Here is a 27,897-nt window from a genome sequence, read left to right as displayed (position 1 = left end):
TTAACAAACTTTTTGTTTTTTTATTTTATTTAACTCCCCAGGGGACCATGTGCTATATGCACTTGGGGACAACTGGGCCACCAATCAGAACAGAACCAAATGCATATAGCACTTGATTCTGTTCTGACTAGTGGCTCAATTGTCCCCTAAACAAACCTCCTAATGATGACTGTACATCCACTGTCTTTTGAAGTCCAAATTATTGACGTTCCTGTGGGGGAAATCTATGCAGCACAGAGCCAAGACCTCTCTCTAAGCCGAGTGACATGTTGTTAATATGAATAAACAATCAGCACTGCACTACCTAACCTGTCCAACTACTCTACTTAGAAACTAAGGCTGGCCATACACTATTCAATTTTCCTGTTCAACTTTCCTTTAGATTTACCAAAACCATATAATAGGAGGTCAAACCTAAACACTTTCAATTTGGATGCAATCAGGCAGGCCCTTGTACTACATAGTTGAAGGTAAATCTAAAGAAAATTGAACAGGAAAATTGTATGGTGTATGGCCAGCTTAAGGCACACATTTGAACAGGACCAAGTGCTGTATGCATTTGGACCCCTAGGGAGTTAAAAGACAAAAATATTTCATGATAGATCTTCTGTAACCAAGATCCCAAAATAATGTCTGTGCTTTAGAATTAAAAAAATATATATTTAGAATAAGAGCTGTGCTGTAAACCCCTACACTAACAGGTGTTTTCTTTATAATTCTTATGTTTATGACAGTTAGAGGCATTGGGACCTAATAATTATTTCTCTTACAGAAATGGCTTTCTACAATAATGTTGAGGTCATTTCCCAAAATACAGTGCTGGTAAAACTCCACTGCGAGTGCCACAATATCGCTAGCTGACCACTAAGTCTAATGCCATGTACACACGACCGGACTTTTCGACCGAACTGGTCCGACGGAATTAATCCGTCAGACAATTCGATCGTGTGTGGGCTTCACTGGACCTTTTCTGTCGAAAAATCTGTCGGACTTTAGAAATAGAACATTTTTCAAATCTTTCCGATGGACTCGAGTCCGATCGAAAAATCAGTACGCTAGTCCGACGGACAAAAAAAGACTCAAGGGCAGCTATTGGCTACCGGCTATGAACTTCCTTATTCTAGACGGTCGTACGCCATCACGTTCAAAACGATCGGACTTTGGTGTGTAGGCAAGTCCGTTTCGTTGGAACTCCGTCAAAAAGTCCTTCAGAGTTCAGTCCAACGAAAAGTCCGGTCGTGTGTACATGGCATAAGAGGCTGACTACTTCAATTGAAGTCCTGCGCAGGGAAAGCACAGTAACACCTGGGGTCACAGCTACGTTTTTGCAGCACTGTAAACAAAAATACCTGCAACTTGGGAAGGGAAGGGGGCGTTAACTCAACCAGTTTCTTTTCTCTCCATGGGAAAAGCATAGGCTCACTTAAAGATTCTTCTCCAGTCTACTAAAGACCACTGCATCCCATCAAGGTCATTATCTGCATTGAGTTTGTATGCTCTTCCTATCTTTCTGTGGGTCTTCTTCAGCTGTTTTGGTCCCCCCCCCCCCATAATTTTAACTAATACTGGTTGGTTAATTGACTTATTCTGATCCATTTTACCATAAAGGACTATTACAAGTGTGGTAGGGACATTAAACGGGAAATTCCTCAGGGGGTGGAGACTGAAAAAAGTTCAGTAAATATTGCTGTAATATGTCTTCAGTATAAATACAGAAACCTGTTTACCTGGAAGAGGCGTTCAAAGCAGCCTTTCCTAACGGATTCGCTGGGGAGGATGTAAGACAGCTCGGTATTTGTGTCGGAGACCAGCAAGCAGGAGGCCACATACTTCTTAATAAACTGAGTCACTCTTGGCTCCGAGCAGGGGCGGATGCATGAATTGGGTGTATGGCTGATATCTGCCAAGTAGAGATGGGGTAGAAGAAAATAAATAAACTCCTCAGCATCCTTCTTAAATAAGGCATAAAGCAGGCAAAGATACACTATATTACTAAAAGTATTGGGACAAACTGCCTTTACACGCACATGAACTTTAATGGCATCCCAGTCTTAGTCCGTAGGGTTCAGGCCCACCCATTGTAGCTATAACAGCTTCAACTCTTCTGGAAAGGCTGTCCACAAGGTTTAGGGGTGTGTCTAAGGGAATGTTTGACCATTCTTCCAGAAGCGCATTTATGAGGCCAGGCACTGATGTGGACAAAAAGGCCTGGCTCACAGTCTCCGCTCTAATTCATTACAAAGGTGTTCTATCAAGTTGAGGCAAGCCAGTCAAGTTCCTCCATCCCAAACTCGCTCATCCATGTCTTTATGGACCTTGCTTTATGCACTGGTCCAAATCATTTGGTGAAGAGGGAATTATGGTGTGGGGTTGTTTTTCAGGGGATGGGCTTAGTTTCAGTAAACAGAACTCCTAAGGCGTCAGCATACCAAGACAATTTCATGCTCCCAACTTAGTGGGAACAATTTGGGGATGGCCTCTTCCCCCTCCAAAATTACTGCGCACCAGTGCACAAAGCAAGGACCATAAGGACATGGATGAGTGAGTTTGGGGTGGAGGAACTTGACTGGCCTGCACTGATTTGATCAGTTTTACTGCCTTAGTAATTACCACAGCCGTTTGAGGGAAATCCTGAAAACATAACCTGTTGGGGCACCTTGAGGACTGAAGTTGAGAAACACTGTTCTAGAGGGATCACCCAGTTATGGTTTATGCATAGCTACATTGGTTCAAGCTGAACCAATGTAACTATGTAAAAATATCCATACCTGGAATTCAGCTTTAATCCTGCATGATCTTCTTTCACAAATATCCTCCCAGCCAATGAACTCATTGTTACTAACCTGGGCTGCTTTGCTTTTTGACTACAGTTAATTTGTAGCCGTCTCCGTAGGTGCTTTTCAGAAACAGCGGTGATCCACAGCATTTTAACTTTCCATGGGAAATAATGGCAATACGGTCACCTAGTAAATCAGCCTCATCCATGTGATGCGTTGAAAGAAGAATCGTGTGGCCTGTGGGTTACAAGATATCTTACCGTAGCTTACAGTTTAATAGACAATAACAAAATATAAAAGTGGGTATTTGATAGCTACCTTGTTTATATTTCAGAATAAGATCCCAGATCGCCCTTCTCGCATATGGATCAACACCAGCAGTTGGCTCATCCAAAATGACAGCTTTTGATCCTCCGACAAAAGCAATGGCAACAGACAGCTTTCTCTTCATTCCTCCAGAAAGCGTCTGGACTAAGGAGTGTCGTTTGTTGGATAATTCTAAGTCCTCAATCATTCTAAAATAATAAAAGATTTATCCACTTATAACGTTGGTAAAATATTAGCAGTAACTCAAACAATGACCTGTATTTGTGGGAAACTACCCAACAGGGACAAGTTTAACAACCATTGAAAAACTTCTAATCATCCCTAGAAGAATGTACAGATCCCATCTCTCAAATATCTGCTTACTCTTCATATATAAATATAAAGCTCTAAATATAACACATTTTTATTACTGAAGCCTGTAGCCTAGAATATTGTAACACTGTAATTAACCTTATATAATAGGACTATTCCTAGAGAAGATAAAAAGCATATAAAAAAAACAATGATTGCAGTATTGAATTATAATAATTTACTAGAAAATTAAACTAGTGTAAGCTCCTGAATTTGATATCATTTTAAACTCCTGCAATCCCCTGCACAAATTCTGCTATATGTGCAGACAGGAAGAGAGAGCAAAAAGATAACCTCATCAGTCTGTTGCTACTCTTTTACTATCCAATCACGGAAAAACTGTAGTAAAGAAAAGTTAGGTCACTAGGCTGACTGTGCGTCACAACTGTGTAAATCTCGAGGCTAGGTGAAGAGAAATACAAATTCTTTGATGGGTAAATTAGCTTTTCTATATGCATTTCAATGGTGTAATCAGATTATTTAGCTGGAGTTCAGTTTTAAGCAAACATAGAAATTTCAGGCAATATTTGCAATAGCGTGTTAATGAATTGATAAAAAATGAAGAAGAATTTAGGAGATATCACAAGCAAATAAAAATACTGCATGCATTAGGCTCTTGTCAATCAGGTTATTTTATATGCATATTCATAGAGCAAATCAGTCACCTGCAGCTGGATCAGTTAATACATACTTGCCCATCTCCTTGCGTATTGCCTCCTCTGCCATCCCTTTCAGCCGGGAGTAGAACCACAGGTGTTCTTCAACTGTCAACTTGTCAAAGAGCACGTTGTGCTGTGGACACATTCCTAAACTCTTCCTGATCTCATTCATCTCTGTGCGAATGTCATGTCCATAAATGGTGGCTGATCCAGAGGTTGGGGGAAAGAGGCCAGTTAGGATAGACCTGTAAGGGGAACAATGTTACAATATCTATTCTTTCTTAGCCACTATTAGGCAGTAGAGAGAGCATATGCCTGACTTACATGGTGGTGGTTTTTCCTGCACCGTTATGGCCTAAGAAAGATACTACTTGGTTCTCGTGCAGATTCAAGCTCAGTTTATTTAGTGCCAGTTTCTTTCCAGTCTTGTATATTTTGGTAAGCTTGTCAATACATACAACCAAAGGCAAATGACTTGGCTCTTCTTCAATGCCCCGGGTCTCCTCTACAGGTGGAAAAGATTATAAAATGAGTTGTCACTTGAACTATGACATTAAAGGAAACCTATCCCTAAGAAAACACAGTAGCAGCTGATTTTTCCCTTTTGAAAATGCTAGATGCCTGGCTGCCATACCGACCCAAGACTTAATTAGTACTCTAAATCACTGAAATGGTTTGCACATCAGAATTTGTCTCTCGCTTTCTTACTTGGTATACAATATCCTAGGTCAATGACTAAGCACTAGAGTAAGAGGGTCAGTATAACCACAGCCAGGCAACTAGTATTTTCTCCTATTTTCAAAAGGAGATCAGAAATGGGATCCTTATATTCTTCTACACTAATGGTGCCTGCTACAAAAAATCTTTATATGCAAGGTAACCTATCGGAAAATTTCTGGAATACAGGCAGAAGCTACGCATGAATCTACTTTTTGTGGAATGTTGATCTATGGTATTATGAATCAGGAAAATTGTATTTTTGTACTTACTAAACAATCTATTTCTAGGAGGGACACAGGAATACAGAGGCTGTCACATTTATACTACTGCTTACAGAAGGATTTTGATACCTGTACTAGTAAATAAAAACATTTGTTTCCAGCTCAGTATAAACCTCCCGTACTCTCAGCATGCCTGAGTTTTGTGGAAGATAAGTACCAAGGGCATGAACATAGTCTTAAAAGGGCACAACCTGTGTCATTCAATGAACTCCATGAAATGGATTTTACGGTAAGTACAAAAATTACAGACCACTGTCTGTCAACAGAGGTCGGCAACAAAACAATAACAGGCCCTCAAAAAAACAAAAGAACTGGGGACTGTCTACAGATCAAAAAAGCCACCTGAAGAACCTTACTGCCAAAGCTGGCATCAGATGAAGTCTAAACATCCACCTGGTAAAATACAGAATATTTTAACACCAGGTGGCAGCCTTGCTATTCGGTAGCCTGATGCCGAATAGTTTAAGAAGCACTCACAAATCTTGCAGAGTGCTCCATAAAGGGTGAAACCCGATCTTTGAGAACCTACACCTGAAGAATAATCTGTCTGAGCCACCTGAGAAATGGTGGAATGAGAAAGATTCTCCTATACAGGGACCATCAGGAATGATAAAGAGCAAGTCAGTCACCTACAGCAAGAACGTCTTCCAGACAATGGAGCTTGGACAAAAATGAATATACCTGATCAGTTTAAACAGCGGTCTCTGGAGTTTTTAAAAGAACTAAATTCAAGTCCAATAAAGTCACAGGGGAGCCCCATGGGAGACACCCTGTACTTAATCAGAGAGTAGGAAGCTATTGGTCTATGAAAAAAGGCACTGGGACTCGATGGTACTGAGGCTAAATGCTGGTCTAGCCCCATTTGTTAAAAAAGTCAGAATTTGTCCCACTGAAAAATTCCCGGGGTGGAACTTGCAAACCTCACACAAAGTGAAGAATGCCTTCCATGTGCTGTAATAAACCTTTGGGAAGTAGGCTTCCTAGCCTTAAGCATTATGGGGATTAATGATTCAGAGCTGCTTCTGTCCCTTAGAATCTGAGCTTCAACAGCCATGGCATTAAAGCCAGGGACAGTGAAGTAGGGGGTAAACCAGTCCTTGGGACAAAAGATCAGGACAATTTGGGAGAGCACTCTGAGCGTCTGCCAGGATTCTGATCAGGTTGATATAGGGACAATTACCCCAGATGCAGGTTACATAGTTACATAGTAGGTGAGGTCGAAAAAAGTCACAAGTCCATCAAGTCCAACCTATGTGTGTGATTATATGTCAGTATTACCTTGTATATCCCTGTATGTTGTGGTAGTTCATGTGCTTATCTGATATTTTCTTGAAACTATCGATGCCCCCTGCTGAGACCACCGCCTGTAGAAGGGAATTCCACATCCTTGCCGCTCTTACAGTAAAGAACCCTCTACGTAGTTTAAGGTTAAACCTCTTTTCTTCTAATTTTAATGAGTGGCCACGTGTCTTGTTAAACTCCCTTCCGCGAAAAAGTTTTATCCCTATTGTGGGGTCACCAGTATGGTATTTGTAAATTGAAATCATATCCCCTCTCAAGCGCCTCTTCTCCAGAGGGAATAAGTTCAGTACTCGCAACCTTTCCTCATAACTAATATCCTCCAGACCCTTTATTAACTTTGTTGCCCTTCTTTGTACTTGCTCCATTTTCAGTACATCCTTCCTGAGGACTGGTGCCCACAACTGGACAGCATACTCTAGGTGCGGCCAGACCAGAGTCTTGTAGAGCGGGAGAATTATCGTTTTATCTCTGGAATTAATCCACTTTTAAATGCATGCCAATATTCTGTTTGCTTTGTTAGCAGCAGCTTGGCATTGCATGCCATTGCTGAGCTTATTACCTACTAGGACCCCCAGGTCCTTTTCCATCCTAGATTCCCCCAGAGGTTCTCCCCCCAGTGTATAGATTGCATTCATATTTTTGCCACCCAAATGCATTATTTTAAATTTTTCTACATTGAACCTCATTTGCCATGTAGTTGCCCACCCCATTAATTTGTTCAGATCTTTTTGCAAGGTTTGCACATCCTGCGGAGAAGTTATTGCCCTGCTTAGCTTAGTATCGTCAGCAAATACAGAGATTGAACTGTTTACCCCATCCTCCAGGTCGTTTATGAAAAAATTAAACAGGATTGGTCCCAGCACAGAACCCCGGGGGACCCCACTACCCACCTCTGACCATTCCGAGTACTCCCCATTTATCATCACCCTCTGAACTCGCCCTTATAGCCAGTTTTCAATCCATGTACTCACCCTATGGTCCATGCCAACGGATCTTATTTTGTACAGTAAACGTTTATGGGGAACTGTGTCAACTGCTTTTGAAAAATCCAGATACACCACGTCTACGGGCCTTCCTTTATCTAGATGGCAACTCGCCTCCTCATAGAAGGTTAATAGATTGCTTTGCAAGAACGATTCTTCATGAATCCATGCTAATGATACCGTTCTCATAATCTTGTATATAGTCCCTTATCATCCCCTCCAAGAGTTTACATACTATTGATGTTAGGCTAACTGGTCTAATTCCCATGGATGTATTTTGGGCCCTTTTTAAATATTGGTGCTAAATTGGCTTTTCTGCAATCAGCTGGTACCATTCCAGTCAGTAGACTGTCAGTAAAAATTAGGAACAATGATCTGGCAATTACTTGACTGAGTTCCCCAAATACCCTCGGGTGCAAGCCATCTTGCCCGGTCCCGGTGATTTATTAATGTTAAGTTTCCCAAGTCTAATTTTAATTCTGTCCTCTTAACCATGATGGAGGTGCTTCCTGTGATGTGTCATGAGGATAAACGCTGCAGTTTTGGTTACTGAAGCCCCCCGATTCCCTTGTGAAGACTGTGGAGAAGAATAAATTCAATACCTTCACCATCTCCCCATCCTTTGTAACCAGATGTCCTTCCTTATTCTCTATGGGGTCAATATGGTCTGTTCTCCCTCTTTTACTGTTTACATACGTAAAGAATTTTTTTTGCTCTCCTCCGCTATGTGTCTTTCATGTTCTATCTTAGCCGTCCTTATTGCACCCTTACATTTCTTGTTGCATTCTTTATAAAGTCTGAATGCTGATGATGATCCCTCAACCTTGTATTTTTTGAAGGCCTTCTCCTTTGCTTTTAAATGCATTTTTACATTGGAGTTAAGCCATCCAGGACTTTTGTTCACTCCTTTAAATTTATTACCCAATGGGATGCATTGGCTAATGCCCTTATTTAATATGCTCTTAAAGCAAACCCATCTCTCCTCCGTGTTCTTTGTTCCTAAGATTTTATCCCAATTCATGCCTTCTAGCAAGGTTCATAGTTTAGGGAAGTTGGCTCTTTTGAAATTCAGTTTCTTTGTATTCCCCTTAGGTTTCCTATTTGTGTGATTTATACTGCAGCCAATTGACCCGTGATCGCTGTTACCTAAATTGCCCCGTATTTCTACATCTGTGATCAGGTCTGTATTGTTGGTAATCAGTAGATCCAGTGACGCTTTTTTTTCTAGTTGGTGCGTCTACCATCTGACCCATAAAATTGTCCTGTAAGACAGGTGATGCTGGCTGAGGTACTCCATTTGCTAATTGTCTACAACTGGGATGTAAATGGCTGGCAAGGCTGTAACGTGAAGTGCTACTCAGGACAGGATCCTTTCTACCTCTCTTGCTATGGTGAGACCTCTGGTTTCTCAATGGTGATTGATGTACAGCAGGATTTTTGAGACACCAGGCCAATGGCAACATAACTAACTTGGCCACAAAAACAGATGTTGTGTTGTGTGTGTCTGGGGTGGAACTGAGCAAATGGGGTGTGGGGGACTTGGAAGTCCAAGGGTTTCAGGCAGACTGGGAGCCAAACAGGACATGGCTTTATAAATTGAGGTCTGTGAGTAAAAAAAACAACCTGCTCATGCAGTATTTCAAAGCTGGGGGCCATGAGATTTAAATACTCTACAATTAAGGGATCACATGCATGTGTATGACACTTTACCCAGCACTCGGTCCCTGATGTCTGTGCTCAGTCCCTCAGTATTAACCTCTTCCATGGTATACCAATAGTGGGGATTTTATATGATGCCAAAAGGGTCATAGTAACAAGGTCTACTCACAGAGTGTGTCTTCAGAGGCAGGGTCACAACTGGGGTTGTGTCAGGACTCTGGACCTGGAGAGCGCTCTGTGGCTAACTCAGTACATTCAGATCTGGAAGTACCACAATGCAAAGCCCAGTGCGCAAAGGTCACATCTGAAGTTAGCCCCACAATTTTCCAGTCCAGGTGGGTCTGGGTACAGCCTCCAAAGCCAGTGCTGAGAAAACACTAATCCAGATAGCTGCATATAGGGACCATTTCAAGCAGCACTGTAAGAAGAATCTTGACTAAAAGCAGTATTAAATCCAAAAGCAAACACTTATTATATTGTAGCTTATAAATTCTTGGATGTAATGGATGCATTAGCTTTCCTTTTTAGACTTTTTTTTTTTTTTTTATTTCTACCTGGTGATCCAGCCAGTAAGTCTGTTTTTAAACAGAACACGCTCTCCTGTAAATGTAGCAGTTACAGTGTTGAGACAAACCATTTACTGTTGACAGGGGTGCTTACAATGTTCAGGCTTTATTTATTTAAAACCTTTACCACAAAATAATTTTATTTTTTGCTGTAACTAATTGTTAACGGCAGTGTAAGCTTCAATTTATTTGTGTATTTAAATCTGCTAGTACATCTAACACTCCCCTCCTCCCTGACTGACAATGCTGCTGTCCGAAGGTGCCCCCTGTGCTCCTTCATCCAGAGTGAAGGCACTCTAATATAGGAGGTGAGTTACTGGCCAAATCACCAGGTAAAAACGGAGGGTACAAAAAACTAAAAAAAAAAAAACACACAAATGCAGCCATCACATCTATGGATAGGTAATCTCTGACGTATTCATTTTTTTGGTTTAATACTGTTTGAAGAAGAAAAAATAGAAGCTAGCTATCTGCTGAGCACAGATGAAGCGTCCATCCTCCCTGGACACTAGCAAGAAACTGAGGAATGCTGGGAGGTAGTTGACAGTATAACCCAACGATCTTTGAATTCCTTAGGTACTCAATAAATGAGTAAAAATGTTTTCCCTATTTGAAGCAAACATGACCCAAACGTCCTCTAAATCAACTGTGAATTGAAAAAGGAGTTTCGCAGAACAGAAACATGAATGCAATTATGTAAAAGTTAAACTCTTGCACTACAAGACATTATACCTGAATACCATTTGATGCTTTAGTGTACTGTTATTCTTTAAATATCAGTATAATGGAAGATAACCGCTCTCTTACCATGACGGCGACTCTCCATAGCACAAGCTTGGTCTTCTTCCATGATGCTAAGACGAGTAGGCCGGGACCAAGGCCACGTCCACTCCCATGTTTCTATTCGCCCACTCCCAAGCCAGTAAGACCTCTGCAATGGGAAGTACCAGGGCCGGGGAAGCCCATACATCCCTATAATACAAGGAATCTTTTTAAGCAATCTATTTATATTTTTCTTTAATACAAAAGAATATTAATTTGTGTTTTTTGTCATCTTAAAAGTTCAGCTCTAAAACTTGATCCTATTTCTCTAGCGAGGAAAATACTAAAGAAGCTTTATTTAAATTTTGTTCAGCTCCCTTTTCCTAAAGTTGGCTGAATGCTGTGGAATTTTGCATTGCGCATTGGCTGTAAATGACCTCTCCAATGCGCACCTCGCCTGTTGGCAATAAACTGACTATGCTGCTTACGGTTTTCTCCCCTTTGTCACATTTGCTATTAAAACACATGGGGGATCTTCACATACCCTGTGACAGTCTGGATATGTCATGAATCACTGTACCTTCAAAACTGGCGACACACGTTACTATTTGATTTATGTCCTTTACGCTCTCCTTTAGATTTACTAAAAATGATGTTGAATAAAAGGCTTACATAAACAACGTGTTCAAATTATATCCCATCAGTTAGACCTTTACACTATATAGTTCATGGCTTATCAGTGCATTGCTGCTCCTTTGCTGTCCAATGAGTAGGTTGTGGACCAATAAGTGACACCGCTTTATTTATTTTTTTTAACTCTACCAGAAAAATGGGGTCATCCTTCTAGCAGGTCTGTACCTCGTGACCAGGACATGAATCTCCGTAACGCGGATTCGGTTCTGGTTGCTATTGGAAATTGACCGCTAGGGAGGGAACCAAAACAATGACCCCCCTCGGAGGTCGGGAGGGTACCAGAGGTCCTGTCACCTAACCAGGTACAATGCCTAATGACTGGCTGTTTGTGTATTAAACCTGTGCTTTGTTACACTTAGCAACTACACTCCTCCTTCCTTGTGTTGCCAAGTTACCCTGTGTGGTAATGTTACTTCATACCCTTTTGTGCTTTACAGACCCTGGTTCTTTAGATACACCAGAACCAACATGCACCCTTTTGAATAGCTTCAGATCAGGCTTGGAACAGGTAATGTAACTTTACTGAACAAGTTGCAGCGTAACAATTTAATACGAACGTCTTTGTCCCTAAACTAACTGCAGTTGTGTGGCTGCCCAGACATACCATACATTATGAGGTAATAGTCTATCTTGGCATTCTCCATGGCTTGGATATCCTCCGAAAATCCTGGTGCCTTCAGTGGACTGCAAGAAGCAGCAGTCCTGATACCACAAGCGGGAACAGAACCAACCAAGGACTGTGGACCACAGCCTCCCCCCTTTTTATAGCACAGGGGGTGGGCTGGCAGGAACCAAAATGCCAGAGAACTGAGCTCACACCACATAACCCTATCCCCTGGCCTGGGCCAGCCACTAACTCACTAAAGCCAACATATTTCAACCTGCCTACAAGCTGTGTGTTAGCGGTTTTGTCTAAAGTTCAGCCTTAAATCGATAGGAGGTTGTACACTCAAATTGTAATATGGCTGGCTAGCTTAAGAAGACACTGGACAACTTACAGGTATACTTGCTTTTAATTTATGAATTTATATATACAGTATCTCACAAAAGTGAGTACACCCCTCACATTTTTGTAAATATTTTATTATATCTTTTCATGTGACAACACTAAAGAAATTACACTTTGCTACAATGTAAAGTAGTGAGTGTACAGCTTGTATAACAGTGTAAATTTGCTGTCCCCTCAAAATAACTCATCACACAGCCATTAATGTCTAAACTGCTGGCAACAAAAGTGAGTACACCCCTAAGTGAAAATGTCCAAATAGGGCCCAAAGTGTCAATATTTTGTTTGGTCACCATTATTTTCCAGCACTGCTTTAACCATCTTGGGCATGGAGTTCACCAGAGCTTCACGGGTTGCCACTGGAGTCCTCTTCCACTCCTCCATGACGACATCATGAAGCTGGTGGATGTTAGAGACCTTGCGCTCCTCCACCTTCCGTTTGAGGAATGTTGGAATACTGCCCTACAGCCCAGTCTCCGAAGGGAGGGGATCATGCTCTGCTTCAGTATGTCACAGTGCATGTTGGCATTCATGGTTCCTTCAATGAACTGTAGCTCTCCAATGCTGGCAGCACTCATGAAGCCCCAGACCATGACACTCCCACCACCATGCTTGACTGTAGGCAAGACAAACTTGTCTTTGTGCTCCTAACCTGGTTGCCGCCACACACGCTTGACACCATCTGAATCAAATAAGTTTATCTTGGTCTCATCAGACCACAGGACATGGTTCCAGTAATCCATGCCCTTAGTCAGCTTGTCTTCAGCAAACTGTTTGCGAGCTTTCTTGTGCATCATCTTTAGAAGAGACCTCCTTCTGGGACGACAGCCATGCAGACCAATTTGATGCAGTGTGCGGCGTATGGTCTGCACACTGACAGGCTGACCCCCCCACCCCTTCAACCTCTGCAGCAATGCTGGCAGCACTCATACGTCTATTTCCCAAAGACAACCTCTGGATATGACGCTGAGCGCGTGCGCTCAAATTCTTTGGTCGACCATGGTGAGGCCTTTTCTGAGTGGAACCTGTCCTATTAAACCGCTGTATGGTCTTGGCCACAGTGCTGCAGCTCTGTTTCAGGGTCAATCTTCTTATAGCCTAGGCCATCCTTATGTAGAGCAACAATTCTTTTTTTCGGATCCCCAGAGAGTTCTTTGCCATGAGGTGCCATGTTAAACTTCCAGTGACCAGTATGAGAGAGTGAGAGTGATAACACCAAATTTAACAACCCTGCTCCCCATTCACACCTGAGACCTTTTAACACTAACCAGTCACATGACACCGGGGAGGGAAAATGGCTGATTGGGCCCAATTTGGACATTTCTCACTTTTGTTGCCATCGGTTTAGACATTAATGGCTGTGTGGTGAGTTATTTTGAGGAGACAGCAAATTTACAATTATACAAGCTGTACACTCACTACTTTACATTGTAGCAAAGTGTAATTTCTTCAGTGTTCTCAAATTAAAATATTTACAAAAATGTGAGGGGTGTACTCACTTTTGTGAGATACTGTATGTCCCAGTGACGAAGCTACCATAGATCAGAGCAGAAACATGCTTTTTTTTTTTAGAGGAGGTCATGTTTTTTGCTTCAATTAACATATTACAAACCCATTTTAGTTAGGTCTACTTTCTACTTCTGACTAGTAAAAAGACACAAAAAGAAAAACACAATATGTAACCCAGGTAGAGTACTTGACAACAAGCCCAATGTTTACCTGGATGAACAGCTTCAATGTACCAGGTCAGAACGCCATACACCACTGCGTCTATAACAAGCATCATCATAGACAACATAAGGTTGAAGTCATCTCCTTCCACCGGGGACTGACTAAGGGTTTTCCACTGTATGCCAACCCCAGCCACCTCATAGAGAGCGAAGTACTTGGAGCCAAGACCAAAGGCTGTTGTAGACATGAGAGACTGTGTAGGAAAGAGCACAATTAAAGGCTTTAGCAGACTGAGGATATATATAAAAAAAAAAATCATAGTTCCCTCATTTCAGTTCATGTATTACCATCATCACAGCCATTGCCAAGCTTCACCTGTAAGCTGGATGAAGTGTTTTTAGGGAAAAAGTACTAGTGACCTGGTCACCATGGTACTTGGTACAGCTATATTCAGCTGTATGTGAGTCTGTGTATCACTGGGTCTCCAGTGCAAAGTCCTTTCCTGTCTTCAGAGAGATTCAATATATAACCTGAAATAGCTGGTCAAGGGCATGCTGCAAAACCTAACTGTAGTTTCTGATAGAAGCCCAAATGAACTCTAACAATTTACTACTGTAAGGGACCCAGACTGCATATGCAGTAAAAGTGTCATTTTCTTTTATTCTTTTATTTGTAAGTGGTGCAGTATTCTGGAGAGTCGGATGCGGCTCTTTCATACAGCAGGGATATGCAATTAGCGGACCTTCAGCTGTTGCAGAACTCTGACAGCCACAAGCATGACACCCAGAGGCAGAGGCATGATGGGACTTGTAGTTTTGCAACAGCTGGAGGTCCTCTAAGTGCATATCCCGGATATAAAAGTAACAGCACAGTTCTTCTGTGGGCGGACACACCACTCCCCCCTCCAAGATATTTTACAGTAATCGGCAGTGGTAGCAAAAGATCTGTTGATTGATGCACGGTTTAGAAAAGGGGAGGGTGTCAGACCTCGTTGGAGCCAGGCATGACAGAGCCTGTTGTCCGACTCTCCAGCTTACTGCAGTACAGGGCATTTTAACCCTTGCCGCAGGACTCACAAGTTAAATAAAGAGTAAAAGAAGAGCAGATTTATTACTGAAAATACAACCTGGTGGCATTCCATTAAATTATAAGGGTTCAATTGGGCTTTAATATATCTGTTAGGTTTTTATTTTTGTGTGTGACCCCACTGAGGAGCCATCCATACAGCTAAAAGGAGAAGTCTGGCAGTCACCAAGGCTGAAAGGCATGGCCAGCAATAAAGACATTGTTAGGAATTGTAACCCTTCCCCACGATTCTGAAAATGTGTATTTGTCTGTGTTGCCATTTGAGAGATTTCCCATCACAGACAGTGAAACGAAGTCCCTCTAATGGGGAAACAAGCAGCATTAAAGGCCGACAGAGGCCGAAATGTTTTATTTTCCCTTCCATTTCTCCCCGTGTGCAATATCAAGACAGAGAAGTAAATGATGAGCAGAATAGGAAATACTCACAGCAATGCACTTTTCAAAGGCTGTAATCTTATCATGGGCCACTTCCTCTCTGATGGCCACATACATATAGGGGACGTAGCTGAGAAAGTAGATGATCCCACCACAGGCCGAGGCCAGCTTTGCTTTGGAGTACAAAACCGACACCAGGAAGCTGCAAAAAGCAAACGTTATGATGAGTGTTTAGCGGTACCCGAGCTATATTGTGTGCATCAGGCTAGATCATATAAAACATATTTTGTGATGTGTTCCATTAGCATCATTAAATAGTTTATTTCAAGTTAGTTCACCTCCTGTTTTCCCAAGACCAGACCAATGAATTTATTGCGATAATTATGCAACTAAACAGAGAGAAATCAGCTGTGGACAGGACAACCTTATTACCACAATAAGTAGAGCTATTGTCCAGAGGAACCAGAAATTACTGCAAAACTTAATCAAACTCCATTTTTAATACATCATCTCAATATATGGCCATGTGTGCAGTTAGGGAACTGTTAATGTCTGGAGTATTAGAAACAGATAAGCATCTGTAGTTGCTGACTGGTATGTACTTCAGCACAGCAGATGCACAGAGGGTAAAAATATAAGGTCACCACATGGCCTGGATACGATCTGGGTGTTGTGTATGCTGTAGTGTTAGGCTTTTGCTGTAAACTACCAACTGATACCATCAGGCTCTGCCTATAGTTTCTGAAGATACAAATATCCAACCTCAATAATCTTAAATCATCAATCTACCCAAAAGGGATATTTTAGGTATAGGTGGGGCCTGATGAGCTGAATCAACCCCTGCCTTGTTACATGTCCAACAATGAGATCCTCCTCCTACCATTTCCAATTATGTTCCTTCTCTTTTGAGAGTTTTGGTTTTCAACCTGCCTTGTGAGACTGAGAAGGCATGAAGTTCGGACCTGTTCACAATATAGGAGCAGCCAGCACTTACAGGGTTAAACATTGGAGAAGACCAAGATTGTGCTACTGTGCCAAGTAAGCAGCTTGGGGATGGAGGGGGCGTTTAGTGTAGAACAGTTTTGCAGAGTGGGCAAGTGAGCCTTAGTTTTGTTAAAGGTACAGCTGTTTAAAAATAAAATATACAGATAGTCCTTAAAGTGAAACACCACTTTTAACATTAATGTACATCTCCTTATTGTAGAGTCAACACTTGCATGACATTCCTCACCAAAACATGATGGTAGCAACAGCGTAGATGGAGAGGAAGAGCCAGATGATGAAGACATTGCTGTGTTTGAGAACCTGTCCATATTTCAAGATGCCAGTCAGAGCTGTCACAGAGATAGAGAGCTGGACAAAGCCTGTAATGAACCAAGCCACCCAATGGACAGCATTATTCAGTCCCATCATCTTCATCACCTGGAAGGAGGACAGGAGAAGACAATCAAGTTGCAACACTTTTAAAGCAGCCATCGACACTGAATAAAGATCTAAATTGTTAAACTAAGGGTTCTTACTAACAAATGGCATAATTAAAGTAGCCCATAGTTTCTTTGTGTGGTTGATAATGACCCCTGAAGGTGCTAAATTATTAAACCAAACCTGGCGAAAGAGGTTTGAGAATCTCCAATTCTGAGTTCTAGCTCACCTTGTCCCTGCTATCCAAAAACCAAACCTATTACCTCTACTGACTCCCAATCATGCACTTTGATTTTCTATGAACCGTTAACAAAATGCTTAAGCTAGAATGTTAGGTTATGAGGCTTGCCTAAATATCGCCTCTACCAACAGGCATCAGAACAATAAAAGTTGTTCTAATTGGCTTTTTTTGGTTACTACACATCACTAAATCTCAGTTATCCCAATTGTTGGCTATATGGTAGACATCACACAAGAAACAAACAATACAGTAAAATGATGTGAGGTTATGTAAAACTCTTGCCACATTTTCCAGTAGCTTACCTCCTTCAGGCGATGTTCCTTCTCTGCCACAATGTGCTGGATCATCATCGCCACCGAGTACACCCAAGAGATGACCATACACAGCGGCATCATGTGTTCAATCACAAACAGGAAGCTGTAATGACATTTAAAATCAGATTATTTTTTTGAAGCCTATGTACAACATGCTCGGAGAACCACTCATAATTTCTTCTATGGTATAGCTAACAATGGAACTTTAAAATGTCATTGGTATATTATTATGGCTGTAATCACAAAAGAGATTTACTAAAACTGGAGAGAGCAAAATCTGGTGCAGCTGTGCATAGCCACTTGCTGTCCTCCACATAGCAGTTTTAATGCTGCAGGGTGGCAGCTGTGTGCCGGACCACGTATATATATATATATATATATATATATATATATATATATATATATATATATATATATATATATATATATATATATATATATATATATATATATATATATATATATATATATATATAATGGGAGCCGATCAGCAGGTAACTGCGGACTCAATGTCCGCCGGCACCTGCTGATCATCTGTTACAGAGGCAGAACAGCAGTCTGTCAGTAGGGAAGGCATGGATCCTGTGTTCCTGCAAAGCAGGGACATGGATCCATGCCTTCCCCTAGTAAAAGAACCTCCCGCACAGTACACAAACACAGGCTGGGCACCCCTTCCCAGCCAGTGTCATTAGTACAGTGACCGTGCATATTTTTTTTAGCACTAATCACTGTATTTGTGTCACCGGTCCCGAAATTGTATCAATTAGTGTCAGAATGTCCATCGCAATATCGCAGTCCCAATAGAAGTTCCTGTTTGCCGCCATTACTAGTAAAAAAAAAAAAAAAATCCCATAGTTTGTAGATGTTTTCACTTTTGCGCAAACCAATCAATATACGCTTATTGGGTTATTTTTTTTTCTTTTTACTAAAAACATGTCGCAGAAAGTTGATTATTTAAATTTTTTTTTATTGGATAGGTTTTATAGTAGAAAGTAAAAAATATTGTTGTTTTTTTTTCGAAATTCTCAGTCTTTTTTTGTTTATAGCGCAAAAAATATAAAATGCAGAGGTGATCAAATGCCACCATAAGAAAGATCTATTTGTTGGAAAAAAAAAACATAAATTTTGTTTGGGTACAGTGTCTCATGATTGCAAAAAATGCCCTGGTTAATAAGGTGGGGGGAGGGTAAATCTTCCGGAGGTGGATAGTAACCAATCAGCTTCCATTGAACAAGCTGAAGTTACAAGCTGATTGGCTATCATGCACAGCAGCACCAAATTCTGAGTGCTCCAGTTATAGTAAATCTCCCCTATAGTGTGTGTTTCTAGTGCACCTTTAGCAATACTGCACAATGAATCAGTAAAAAAAGACCCAATTCACTGCAGAGTGGGAAAGATAAACAGGAGGCACTGGCGATTGAATTAGCTATGCCAAAAAAGTGGATACTCCAACCAGCCAGTTAAGAACCAATGATCTTTATTAGACCTGAAATCTGAACTAACCTGTCCTACCTCCCAGGACACCAAGCTAAAAGTAGACACTTTTTCCTGTGCATAAAAGGCAGAAGCATGTCCATCTACATTTTTTTGTCTCCTGTCTAGACGCGGTGGTCAGGGCTTATACCGCAGAGGTGTGCTGTGTCCTCCAATGAACGTTCAGAGAAATTCTTCCTATAACATTGTTTGAGGCTCCTTAACATCCCTACTGCTGTAAAGTATAGAGATTATGTGTGCTTAAGAGACTCCACACACATGTGTTAGGCGTAAGGCTGGCCATAGATGGTACCAGTGGCGGCTGGTGTTTTTTTTTTTGGGAGTGGGGTTGGCAAACAATGCACCCACAGCCACTCCTCCCCGGTCAGTCGGGTCACCCGCACCCCCCCCTCCCTGTCAGTCAGTCGGCCTCGCGTTTACCCGATCAATCGGGTAGCAATTCCCTCCAGGCGACGGGCAGCAGCTTCTCGTGCATCTCCTCACGGTGGCCGTGCCTCTCCTCCCTTCTCGGCGGCCAATAGGACTGCCTGTCCTTTCAGCCACTCAGCTGACGTGTCTCAGGACGCGCTTCCTGATTGTCCGGGAGGAAAATCAGTGTGACAATAGTGAATATTCATTCGCTATTGTCACACAACTGGGTGGGCTCAGGGTGCAGTTCTCTGCGCCCTGAGCCCACCCTTTTTTTTAAGCCTATTAGAGCCTCAGGCTCTAATCACGTGCTTCAAAAAAAAAAAAAACCCATTGTAATCCATGCGTCTGGCAAATGGATTAGAGGGCCGGACGCATAGATAGGGGGGACGTCCCTAATGGACGGGCTGCCACTGGATGGTACTTTTTTTTTTATTTAACCAGCAGGTTGAATAAAAAAAAAAAAAAAAAAAAAAAAGAAGATATGACTCCCAGATCGACACACTTGGTGTTGATGGGGGAATGCCTCCCGTGGAGCTATTGTATCTTGACAATGGGGAGAGTTCCCCACCGTCAAAATACAGTGATCAGTGTTGCCGACTATAGCACCCGGCACTGATTGAGCAAAAAAAACAAAAAAACCAAAAAAAACAGACAGGCTGGTTGTACAGAAGTCAAATCAAAAGACTGACTTCTGTACAAGCAGCCTGCCCATAGATGCTGTGTCCTCCAATAAACGTTCAGAGAATTTCTCCCTATAATTTTTTCCTTCCCTACTGAACTGGCTAAATATCATTCCATCTATGGCTGGCTTAAGTATTTACTCTCCAGTAAAAGCTAGAACATATAATGATTAAGTAACATCTCACAATGTAAGTGCACTGGTCAACGATTACATGAAAATCATCACTCATTATCATCAATCATTCACTCCTTGCATGACTGATATCTTAACAGCTGTTAAACAATTTGGCAGATCCATTATACTTCCTTATCTATCCCGCCTGTATAAATCTCTACATTTAATACAGTAAATCTCTACATTTAATACAATAACAAGAGTATGAAAGAAACGTACTGAAAAAAAAAAAAAGAATAATCAATTATTACTTTAAAACCCAAATCCAGACACACTTTTTTTTATACCTTTGCATAGATTTGGAAAAAGGAAATATATACCAATCAGTCATAACAATATGACCACCCACCTAATATTGAGTAGGTCCCCCTTTTGTCCCCAAACAGCCCTGACCCATCGAGGCATGGATGCCACTAGTCAAAGCATCAAACTGCCCCCACCAGCTTGCCTTCTTTCCATAGAGTATCCTGGTACCATCTCTTCCCCAGGTAAGTGACGTGCACGCAGCCGGCCATCCACATGATGTAAAAGAAAAATTTGATTCCCTCAGATCAGGCCACCTTCTTCCATTGCTTCACGGTCCAGTTCTGATGCCCATGTGTCCATTATAGGTGCTTTTGCCTGTGAATATGGCTAAGCATGGGTACCCGGACCAGTCTGCGGCTACGCGGCCCCATATGTAACAAACAGCAATGCACTGTGTGTTCTGAGGCCAAGATCGCAGCTTCCTTGACTGAAAATGATAGGAGGTTTTAGTTCCACTTTGACTTTGTCGCATCTACAGTAGCTTGTCTATTGGATCGGACAACATTGGCCAGCCTTCCTTCCCACGTGCATCAATGAGCCTTGGCCACCCATGACTCTGTCGGTGGTTTAGCAGTTTTCCTTTCCTGGAGCACTTTTGGTAGGTCCTGACCACTGCAGACCAGGAACAACCTACAAGGAATGAAGTTCTGGAGATCCTCTGACCTAGTTATCTAGCCAAATCCTTATGATTGCCCATTTTTTCTGCTTTCAACTTCAGGGACAACATGTTCACTTACTGATTAAGTGCAATTGTCAGTCACTGGTGTACAGATCCGCTTAATATAAATATCTGCAAATTAACCACTAGAGACAGCTCTGTATATGAGCACAGTCAACCTCTCTCATTGAGAGGCACCTGTCAGGACTCCACAGTTGTCACCTTTATCCTTCCTCCACTAATTGGTGAGCCAGTGATCTGGAACAAGCATATGTATATCAGGTGCTGGAATACCTAATTTGCATTAGCTTGTTCCAGGTCAGTGACTTTGGGTCCATTCACAACGCAATGTTTTCATTGAGCACAAGTAAATGCACATGTGTGGACATGCGTTGAGTCACTTACTCATCACGTGTGTAACAGGGATAAGGAAACATCTGGACATAATTCCCAGGTTCCACCACATCGCGACCCACAATGGTACTGATTATCGCCCTTTCCATCATATCTGCAAAGAGAATGGGTATAGGAGGTTACTAATTTTTAAATATCACCAAACTGGTAATCTGAGGTCTTATACATAGACATTCCTATCGGAACTTCAAGAAGCTATTAATATTAACCTATGTGCTCTGACATTCATTGAGGGATAATGTTTTGCAGACATGTTGTGTTTATAGATTGCCAACAATAGAAGGCTTCCAGTTGGGTAAAATGGTTACTTACCCATACTGACTTTTTTTTAGTTTTGTATAGAACGTGCTGACTGTGTCCCTGTTGGGAAGATACCCCCTCACTATTGGCCCTGATGACCATTGTGTCTCTGGTACAGAAAATGATGGGAAATACGAGTGACAGTAACAGGAGAAGAACAAAAATCTTCCAGTGGGTCACCTATTCTGGTAACATCTATTAGGGGATAGCCCCTCGCTTTGGAAAGATTTCCTCTTGCTTTTGGCCATGTCTCCTGGACAGGAAGTAAAGGGAAATCTCCCCCATAGGACAAAGACATTCCCATACCCTTTCCAAAACTATAACAAACAAATTAGGCTTCATAAATGCTTTATTGAAACATAGGCTATAAAAAACCCTACATCTTTATTAATTCCATTCTACTTTGCTGCTTGAAATGTACCAGGAAAAGCAGAGTCATGCTTTAAAAGAGAAGTTTAGGATTCTTTTTTTTTTAAAAGAATCATACTTACCTAGGTGGAAGCAGCATCTGTCCCCCGCCGGCTCTAAGACTGAGAACCAAGCGATCAAACACTGCTGATCACTCAGTCCTCAGTGCTCCATGAGCAGAGAGCTGGTGACTGTCAGTCACTGCTGTCTACTCTGCCCCCGGCGCTCACTGGAGTGCTGGCCTGTGGGGGGAAGGGGGGCGGGAGCAGCTGGCTCAGGCTCTCAGCGGCTCACTAAAAGGCTGTGCCATTCCAGGGTTCTGGGCAGATCCCGACCATATGGTCGTGACCTTTTACCAACCTGGGCCAGCTCTGTGACAGCCGAAAGCAGGCTTTAGCCCGCTGTCAGCTGAAAACAGGTCACAGGAGTGCAGAACAAACTACACTCCTGTAAGCCACAGAAATACAACCAAAACGAGCTTTGGCTGTATGTCTCCTTTAAGCTTCAATATTTTAAGCCACTAACTACTAAGAACTAATATTTTCAGTACAGAAGAAAAGACTTGAAGACAACAAATGTGTAATAATGACCTTGGATCCAGACAAAGCCGTATAGGAAGTAGAATCTTCCCCCGGTATTGGGGCCTGGCCTCCAGTAGGCCCGACGGATTTCGTTTGTCTTTTCCGTAAAGCTGGAGTTTTGACGGATCTTGTACATGACATGAGGAGGGAGCGAGCCATCTGGCTTAGTCTGGAATACAACACCTGTAAAATAAATGTAAAACTTTGTGATTATGACACCCTGTTGCTATGCTATAAGTGAAGCAAGTCCTACCTATAAAAGATTATAAATACAAATTTTTCCTGTTGCCCACAGAGTCGAATGCCACTTTGAATTTGAGAAGTCTTTATGTGAATTCTACTGCTAAACTGACACATCTGGGAATGTCAATCTCCTAGTTCCACCACAGCTCTCACTGGTTCCTTAACCACAACCTCAAGGGTGACCATAAGTGTATCTCACTAGTTCCTCCTGCATACCTTCAGTTTACATCATTATAGGACTCTGCAATGATATGAGGTCAGCAGGAGGAACAAGTGAGAACTGTGGGGGGACCCAGGAGACTGACACCAGTAGTAGCAGCTTTCCAGCGAACTTCACAAGAGCTCTAAGGTTAAGAATAGTGTTTTGTGGAAAACATTTGGGAGGTATTGCACACACTGTTTGACAGCCAGGTTGTTCTATATGGCTGCATAGCATAACCAGGAGGACAAACATTTTGAAAGTTTGTAATTCTATTTCATGCCTACTGTATAGATTAAAGCTGACCATACCCATACAGACTATTTCCATTCAACCTCCAGGCTGAATGGAAGAAAAATCTGACAGCTTGGATGGCCAAATCTCCTAATGTGGCTATTGAGTTTTGACAGACGGCACTACAAAAACAAAATCCAGTGAATGACTGCAGAAAGTCAACTTTGTGTAGGCCTCAGGATTGATGCACTAATAAGACTAGATAAGCTGGGTCATAGCACATGTGGGCCACAGCTTCAGACTTGGAGAGCATTAAGAAGCTGGCTAACACAGCAGATAGTTATAGAAAGCAGAACTCCGAGACTAAACATCACCTCTCAGATTAATCGGCAATATACCCATACAGTGGGGTGCAAGAATGGTTTCCAAAATATTTTATATATATTAATATATTATATTAGCTATCAATCTTGTTTGCACCAGTTTACCTAAAGATCAGACAAAATAAAAGATGACATATAAGATGCATGCATATACGATGCGTACACTTGCAACGGACACCTATTATTTTTTTCCCTTAAAGTGATAGTAAAGGCTGCAACTTTTACCTACAGGTAAGCTTATAAGCTTCAGTTTAGGAGATACTCCAGTGAGAAGCATGTGCTCTAAAGGGACAACATACTCATGCCATCCCTTCAGAGGACTGTGCCGCGGCTGTGACTCCTGTGCCCATGCGTGACTTGTGTGTATATATATATATATTGTCATGTTACAACCAAAAACATAAATGTATTTTATTGGGATTTTAGTATTTTAGTGACAAATAATTGAAGTGGAAGGAAGAATGATAAATGGTTTTCACCATTTTTTTACAAATAAATATCTGAAAAGTGTGGCGTGCATTTGTATTCAGCCCCCTTTACTCTGATACCCCTAACTAAAGTCTAGTGGAACCAATTGCCTTCAGAAGTCACCTAATTAGTAAATAGAGTCCATCTGTGTGTAATTTAATCTCAGTACAAATACAGCTGTTTGGTGAAGCCCTCAGAGGTTTGTTAGAGAACCTTAGTGAACAAACAGCATCATGAAAGCCAAGGAACACACCAGACAGGTCAGGGATAAAGTTGTGGAGAAGCTTAAAGCAGGGTTAGATAATACAAAAAATATCCCAAGCTTTGAACATCTCACAGAGCACTGTTCAATCCATCCTCCAAAAATGCAAAGAGTATGGCACAACTGCAAAGACAGCATTAATCAGAGAAGCAGCCAAGAGGCCCATGGCAACTCTAGAGAAGCTGCAGAGATCACAGCTCAGGTGGGAGAATCCAGAGGTGGGGGACTCGAGTCACATGACTTGACTCGAGTCAGACTCGAGTCACCTGTTTGAGGACTTGCGACTTGCTTGGCAAAATTAAATAAATGACTCAACTTGACTTTGACTTGTCACTAATGACTTGCGACTTGACTTTGACTTGGGCTATTTGACTTGCAATGACTTGGCACCACCAGTGCTGTGTCTTGGCCTAGGCAAAAGCCCCCCCCCCCCAAAAGAAAGCTCCCCCCGAGTCCCGGCTTTGGGATAGATCAGTATTTTGACTTAATTTGTGACTTGACCAAAATAAATGACTTGACTTGACTTCTAGCAGGGACTCGACTTGACTTGCTTGCTTTTCGCCACAGTAACTTGGGACTTGCTTGTGACTTGAAGGTTAAGACTTGAGGCTTGCTTGTGACTTGCACATGTGTGACTTACTCCCATCACTGGGAGAATCTGTCCACAGGACAACTATTAGTCGTGCACTCTACAAATCTGGCCTTTATGGAAGAGTGGCAAGAAGAAAGCCATCGTTGAAAGCAAGCCATAAGAAGTCCTGCTTGCAGTTTGTGGAAAGCCATGTGGGGGACACAGCAAACATGTGGAAGAAGGTGCTCTGGTCAGGTGAGACGAAAATTGAACTTATTGGCCTAAAAGCAAAACGCTATGTGTGGCGCAAAATTAACACCCCACATCATCCTGAACACACCATCTCCACCGTGAAACATGGTGGTGGCAGCATCATGTTGCGGGGATGCTTTTCTTCAGCAGGGACAGGGAAGCTGGTCAGAATTGATGGGAAGATGGATGGAGCCAAATACAGGGCAATCTTTGAAGAAAACCTGTTAGAGTCTCCAAAAGATTTGAGACTGGGGAGGAGGTTCACCTTCCAGCAGGACAACCCTAAACATACAGCCAGAGCTACAATGGAATGGTTTAGATCAAAGCAGATTCATGTATTAGAATGGCCCAGTCAAAGTCCAGATCTAAATCCAATTGAGAATCAGTGGCAAGACTGTTCACAGATGCTCTCCATCCAATCTGACAGAGCTTGAGCTATTTTGCAAAGAAGAATGGGCAAAAATGTCACTCTCTAGATGTGTAAAGCTGGTAGAGACATCCCCAAAAAGACTTGCAGCTGTAATTGCAGCAAAAGGTGGTTCTACAAAGTATTGACTTAGAGGGGCTGAATACAAATGCACACCACACTTTTCACATATTTATTTGTAAAGAATTTTGAAAACCATTTATCATTTTCCTTCCACTTCACAATTATGTGAAACTTTGTGTTGGTCTATCACATAAAATCCCAATAAAATACATTTTCATTTTTGGTTGTAAAATTACAAAATGTGCAAATGATACAGGGTATGAATACTTTTTCAAGGCATCATATTAGTCACTGCACCTTGTTCTGCTTCTCCAGTGCTCCCTGGAGTGACAGACTGGGGAGGGGATGACCATGGCTGGCTAAAGCTGGCCATAGATGGTTAGAAACTTGTCCAGTTCAGCAGGAACCAGCCAAGAGTTGAACCATGTATGGGCAGGATGAATTTACCCAAGTTGATCGATCAGCCGCTAGCAGTAAACCCTGTCATCTGCCAGTGGGGAAGACTCCCCAGGAGGGATTTGCCCATCAACACTGACTGTGACCCATGGTAGCAGGAAAGACTAACTCTTTTTCTATGGCCGGCTTAAAGTAGTTGTAAACCTAAAAAATAATGATTAAGGACGCAAGTAGAACATATGCTAAATCCAATATTAAAGTGCATAAGTGTCAACAGTCCAAACTAAAAACAAAAAATATATGTATATCATATAAAACAATGTAATATAATAATTTGGGCCTTCTATATAAGCTCCAACACCGTGTTTCCTAAAGCGCAACGTACTTCAACTCTTGCCAAACTCTTGAAGCATGTTGCACTTTAGGAAGCACGGTGTTGGAGCTTATATAGAAGACCCAAATTATTATATTACATTTTTTTATATGATATACCGTATATACTCGAGTATAAGTCGACCCGAATATAACCTGAGGCAACTAATTTTACCACAAAAAACTGGGAAAAAAACGTATTGACTCGAGTATAAGCCTAGGGTGAGAAATGCGCAGCTACTGTAAGTGGAAAAGAGGGACAACAATGCCCATTTGCATGCCTCACTGTGCCCATTTGCATGCCTCACTGTGCCCATTTGCAGGGATAGTCCCCTAAACTTCAAACTCAGTAGTTAAGGGTTCTTAGATGCCCCCTAGCTGCAGCCAAAATTTGGGGTCTCTGGACCCAAAGGGTCCCGAAATGACATTGCTGTAGATGGACACAGTTGACCGAATTTGGGACCCCGTATCCTGGGGCTACACGTGCTAGGAACCCCAAATTTGGTGTGCAAACCCAGTTGAACTAGCACTATAACATATTGAAAGTTGGGGTTCCTAGCACCAAGTGGCCCCGAGATACGGAGCCCCAAATTCGGTTCAGAAAATGTCAAGCACTTTTCTGCAGCAGAGAATGACATTTTCTGAACCGACTTTGGGGCCCCATATCTCGGGGCCACTTGAGGCTAGGAACCCCAGCTTTGGATATGTTGTAGTGCTAGTTCCACTGGGTTTGCACATCAAATGTGGGGTTCCTAGCACGAAATACGGGGCCCCAAAGTCGGTTCGGAAAATATAATTCTTTGCACCAGAAAAGTGCTTGACTCAAGTATAAGCCGAGGGGGGCACTTTCAGCACAAAAAATGTGCTGAAAAACTCGGCTTATACTCGACTCGAGTATATACGGAACATGTATTTTTTTGTTTTTAGTTTGGACTGTTGACACTTATGCACTTTAATATTGGATTTAGCATATGTTCTACTTGCGCCTTAATCATTATTTTTCATTTCTTATTAGTTATTACTCATTTTTGGTGCTGCATTAGAATATTTCAGAGTAATTTTATTGGTTCTCATTTTCCTTTATATATAGTTGTAAACCTAGTTACACCACTTTTACCTACAGGAAAGTCTATAATAAGGCTTACCTGTAGCTACTGGAAATATCTCCTAAACCTGCATGGTTTAGGAAATATTTACCATATATGCTTGTGCCGACATCATTGGCGTATGCGCACTGAAGAAAGGGCTTGTGCCGTGACCGCGCACTGAAGAAAGGGCTTGTGCTGTTACCAGTGGCTCCTGCGCTCATGCGCGAGAGTGACATCACGTGACTCTGGCCAGTCACAGAGCCGGAGTCCACGGCCTCGGAAGTAAGAGGGGTAAAGATGGATGCAGCCACCAGCG

General features: G+C 42.0%; 1 protein-coding gene across 2 annotated transcripts in view; it reads right to left on the bottom strand.

The window, feature by feature from the left end:
* ABCA2 (ATP binding cassette subfamily A member 2) overlaps positions 1–27,897 on the bottom strand; it is a 226,346-nt gene that overhangs the window by 43,521 nt on the left and 154,928 nt on the right. For both annotated transcript variants that reach the window (XM_073599942.1, XM_073599941.1), the window contains 12 exons: positions 22,633–22,806; positions 21,326–21,428; positions 17,184–17,298; positions 16,450–16,640; positions 15,270–15,420; positions 13,806–14,010; positions 10,433–10,597; positions 4,439–4,619; positions 4,147–4,359; positions 3,096–3,292; positions 2,844–3,014; positions 1,728–1,900 (listed from right to left, as the gene is read on the bottom strand). In XM_073599942.1, coding sequence (XP_073456043.1) covers positions 1,728–1,900; positions 2,844–3,014; positions 3,096–3,292; positions 4,147–4,359; positions 4,439–4,619; positions 10,433–10,597; positions 13,806–14,010; positions 15,270–15,420; positions 16,450–16,640; positions 17,184–17,298; positions 21,326–21,428; positions 22,633–22,806 — 2,039 coding nt within the window. The remainder of the gene's footprint in view (positions 1–1,727; positions 1,901–2,843; positions 3,015–3,095; positions 3,293–4,146; positions 4,360–4,438; positions 4,620–10,432; positions 10,598–13,805; positions 14,011–15,269; positions 15,421–16,449; positions 16,641–17,183; positions 17,299–21,325; positions 21,429–22,632; positions 22,807–27,897) is intronic.

Source organism: Aquarana catesbeiana, linkage group LG09 (genome assembly GCF_042186555.1).
Source record: "Aquarana catesbeiana isolate 2022-GZ linkage group LG09, ASM4218655v1, whole genome shotgun sequence".
Classification (NCBI taxonomy): Eukaryota; Metazoa; Chordata; class Amphibia; order Anura; family Ranidae; genus Aquarana; species Aquarana catesbeiana.
Note: the sequence above shows the minus strand (reverse complement) of the source record. Positions and strands in the feature narration are given on the sequence as shown.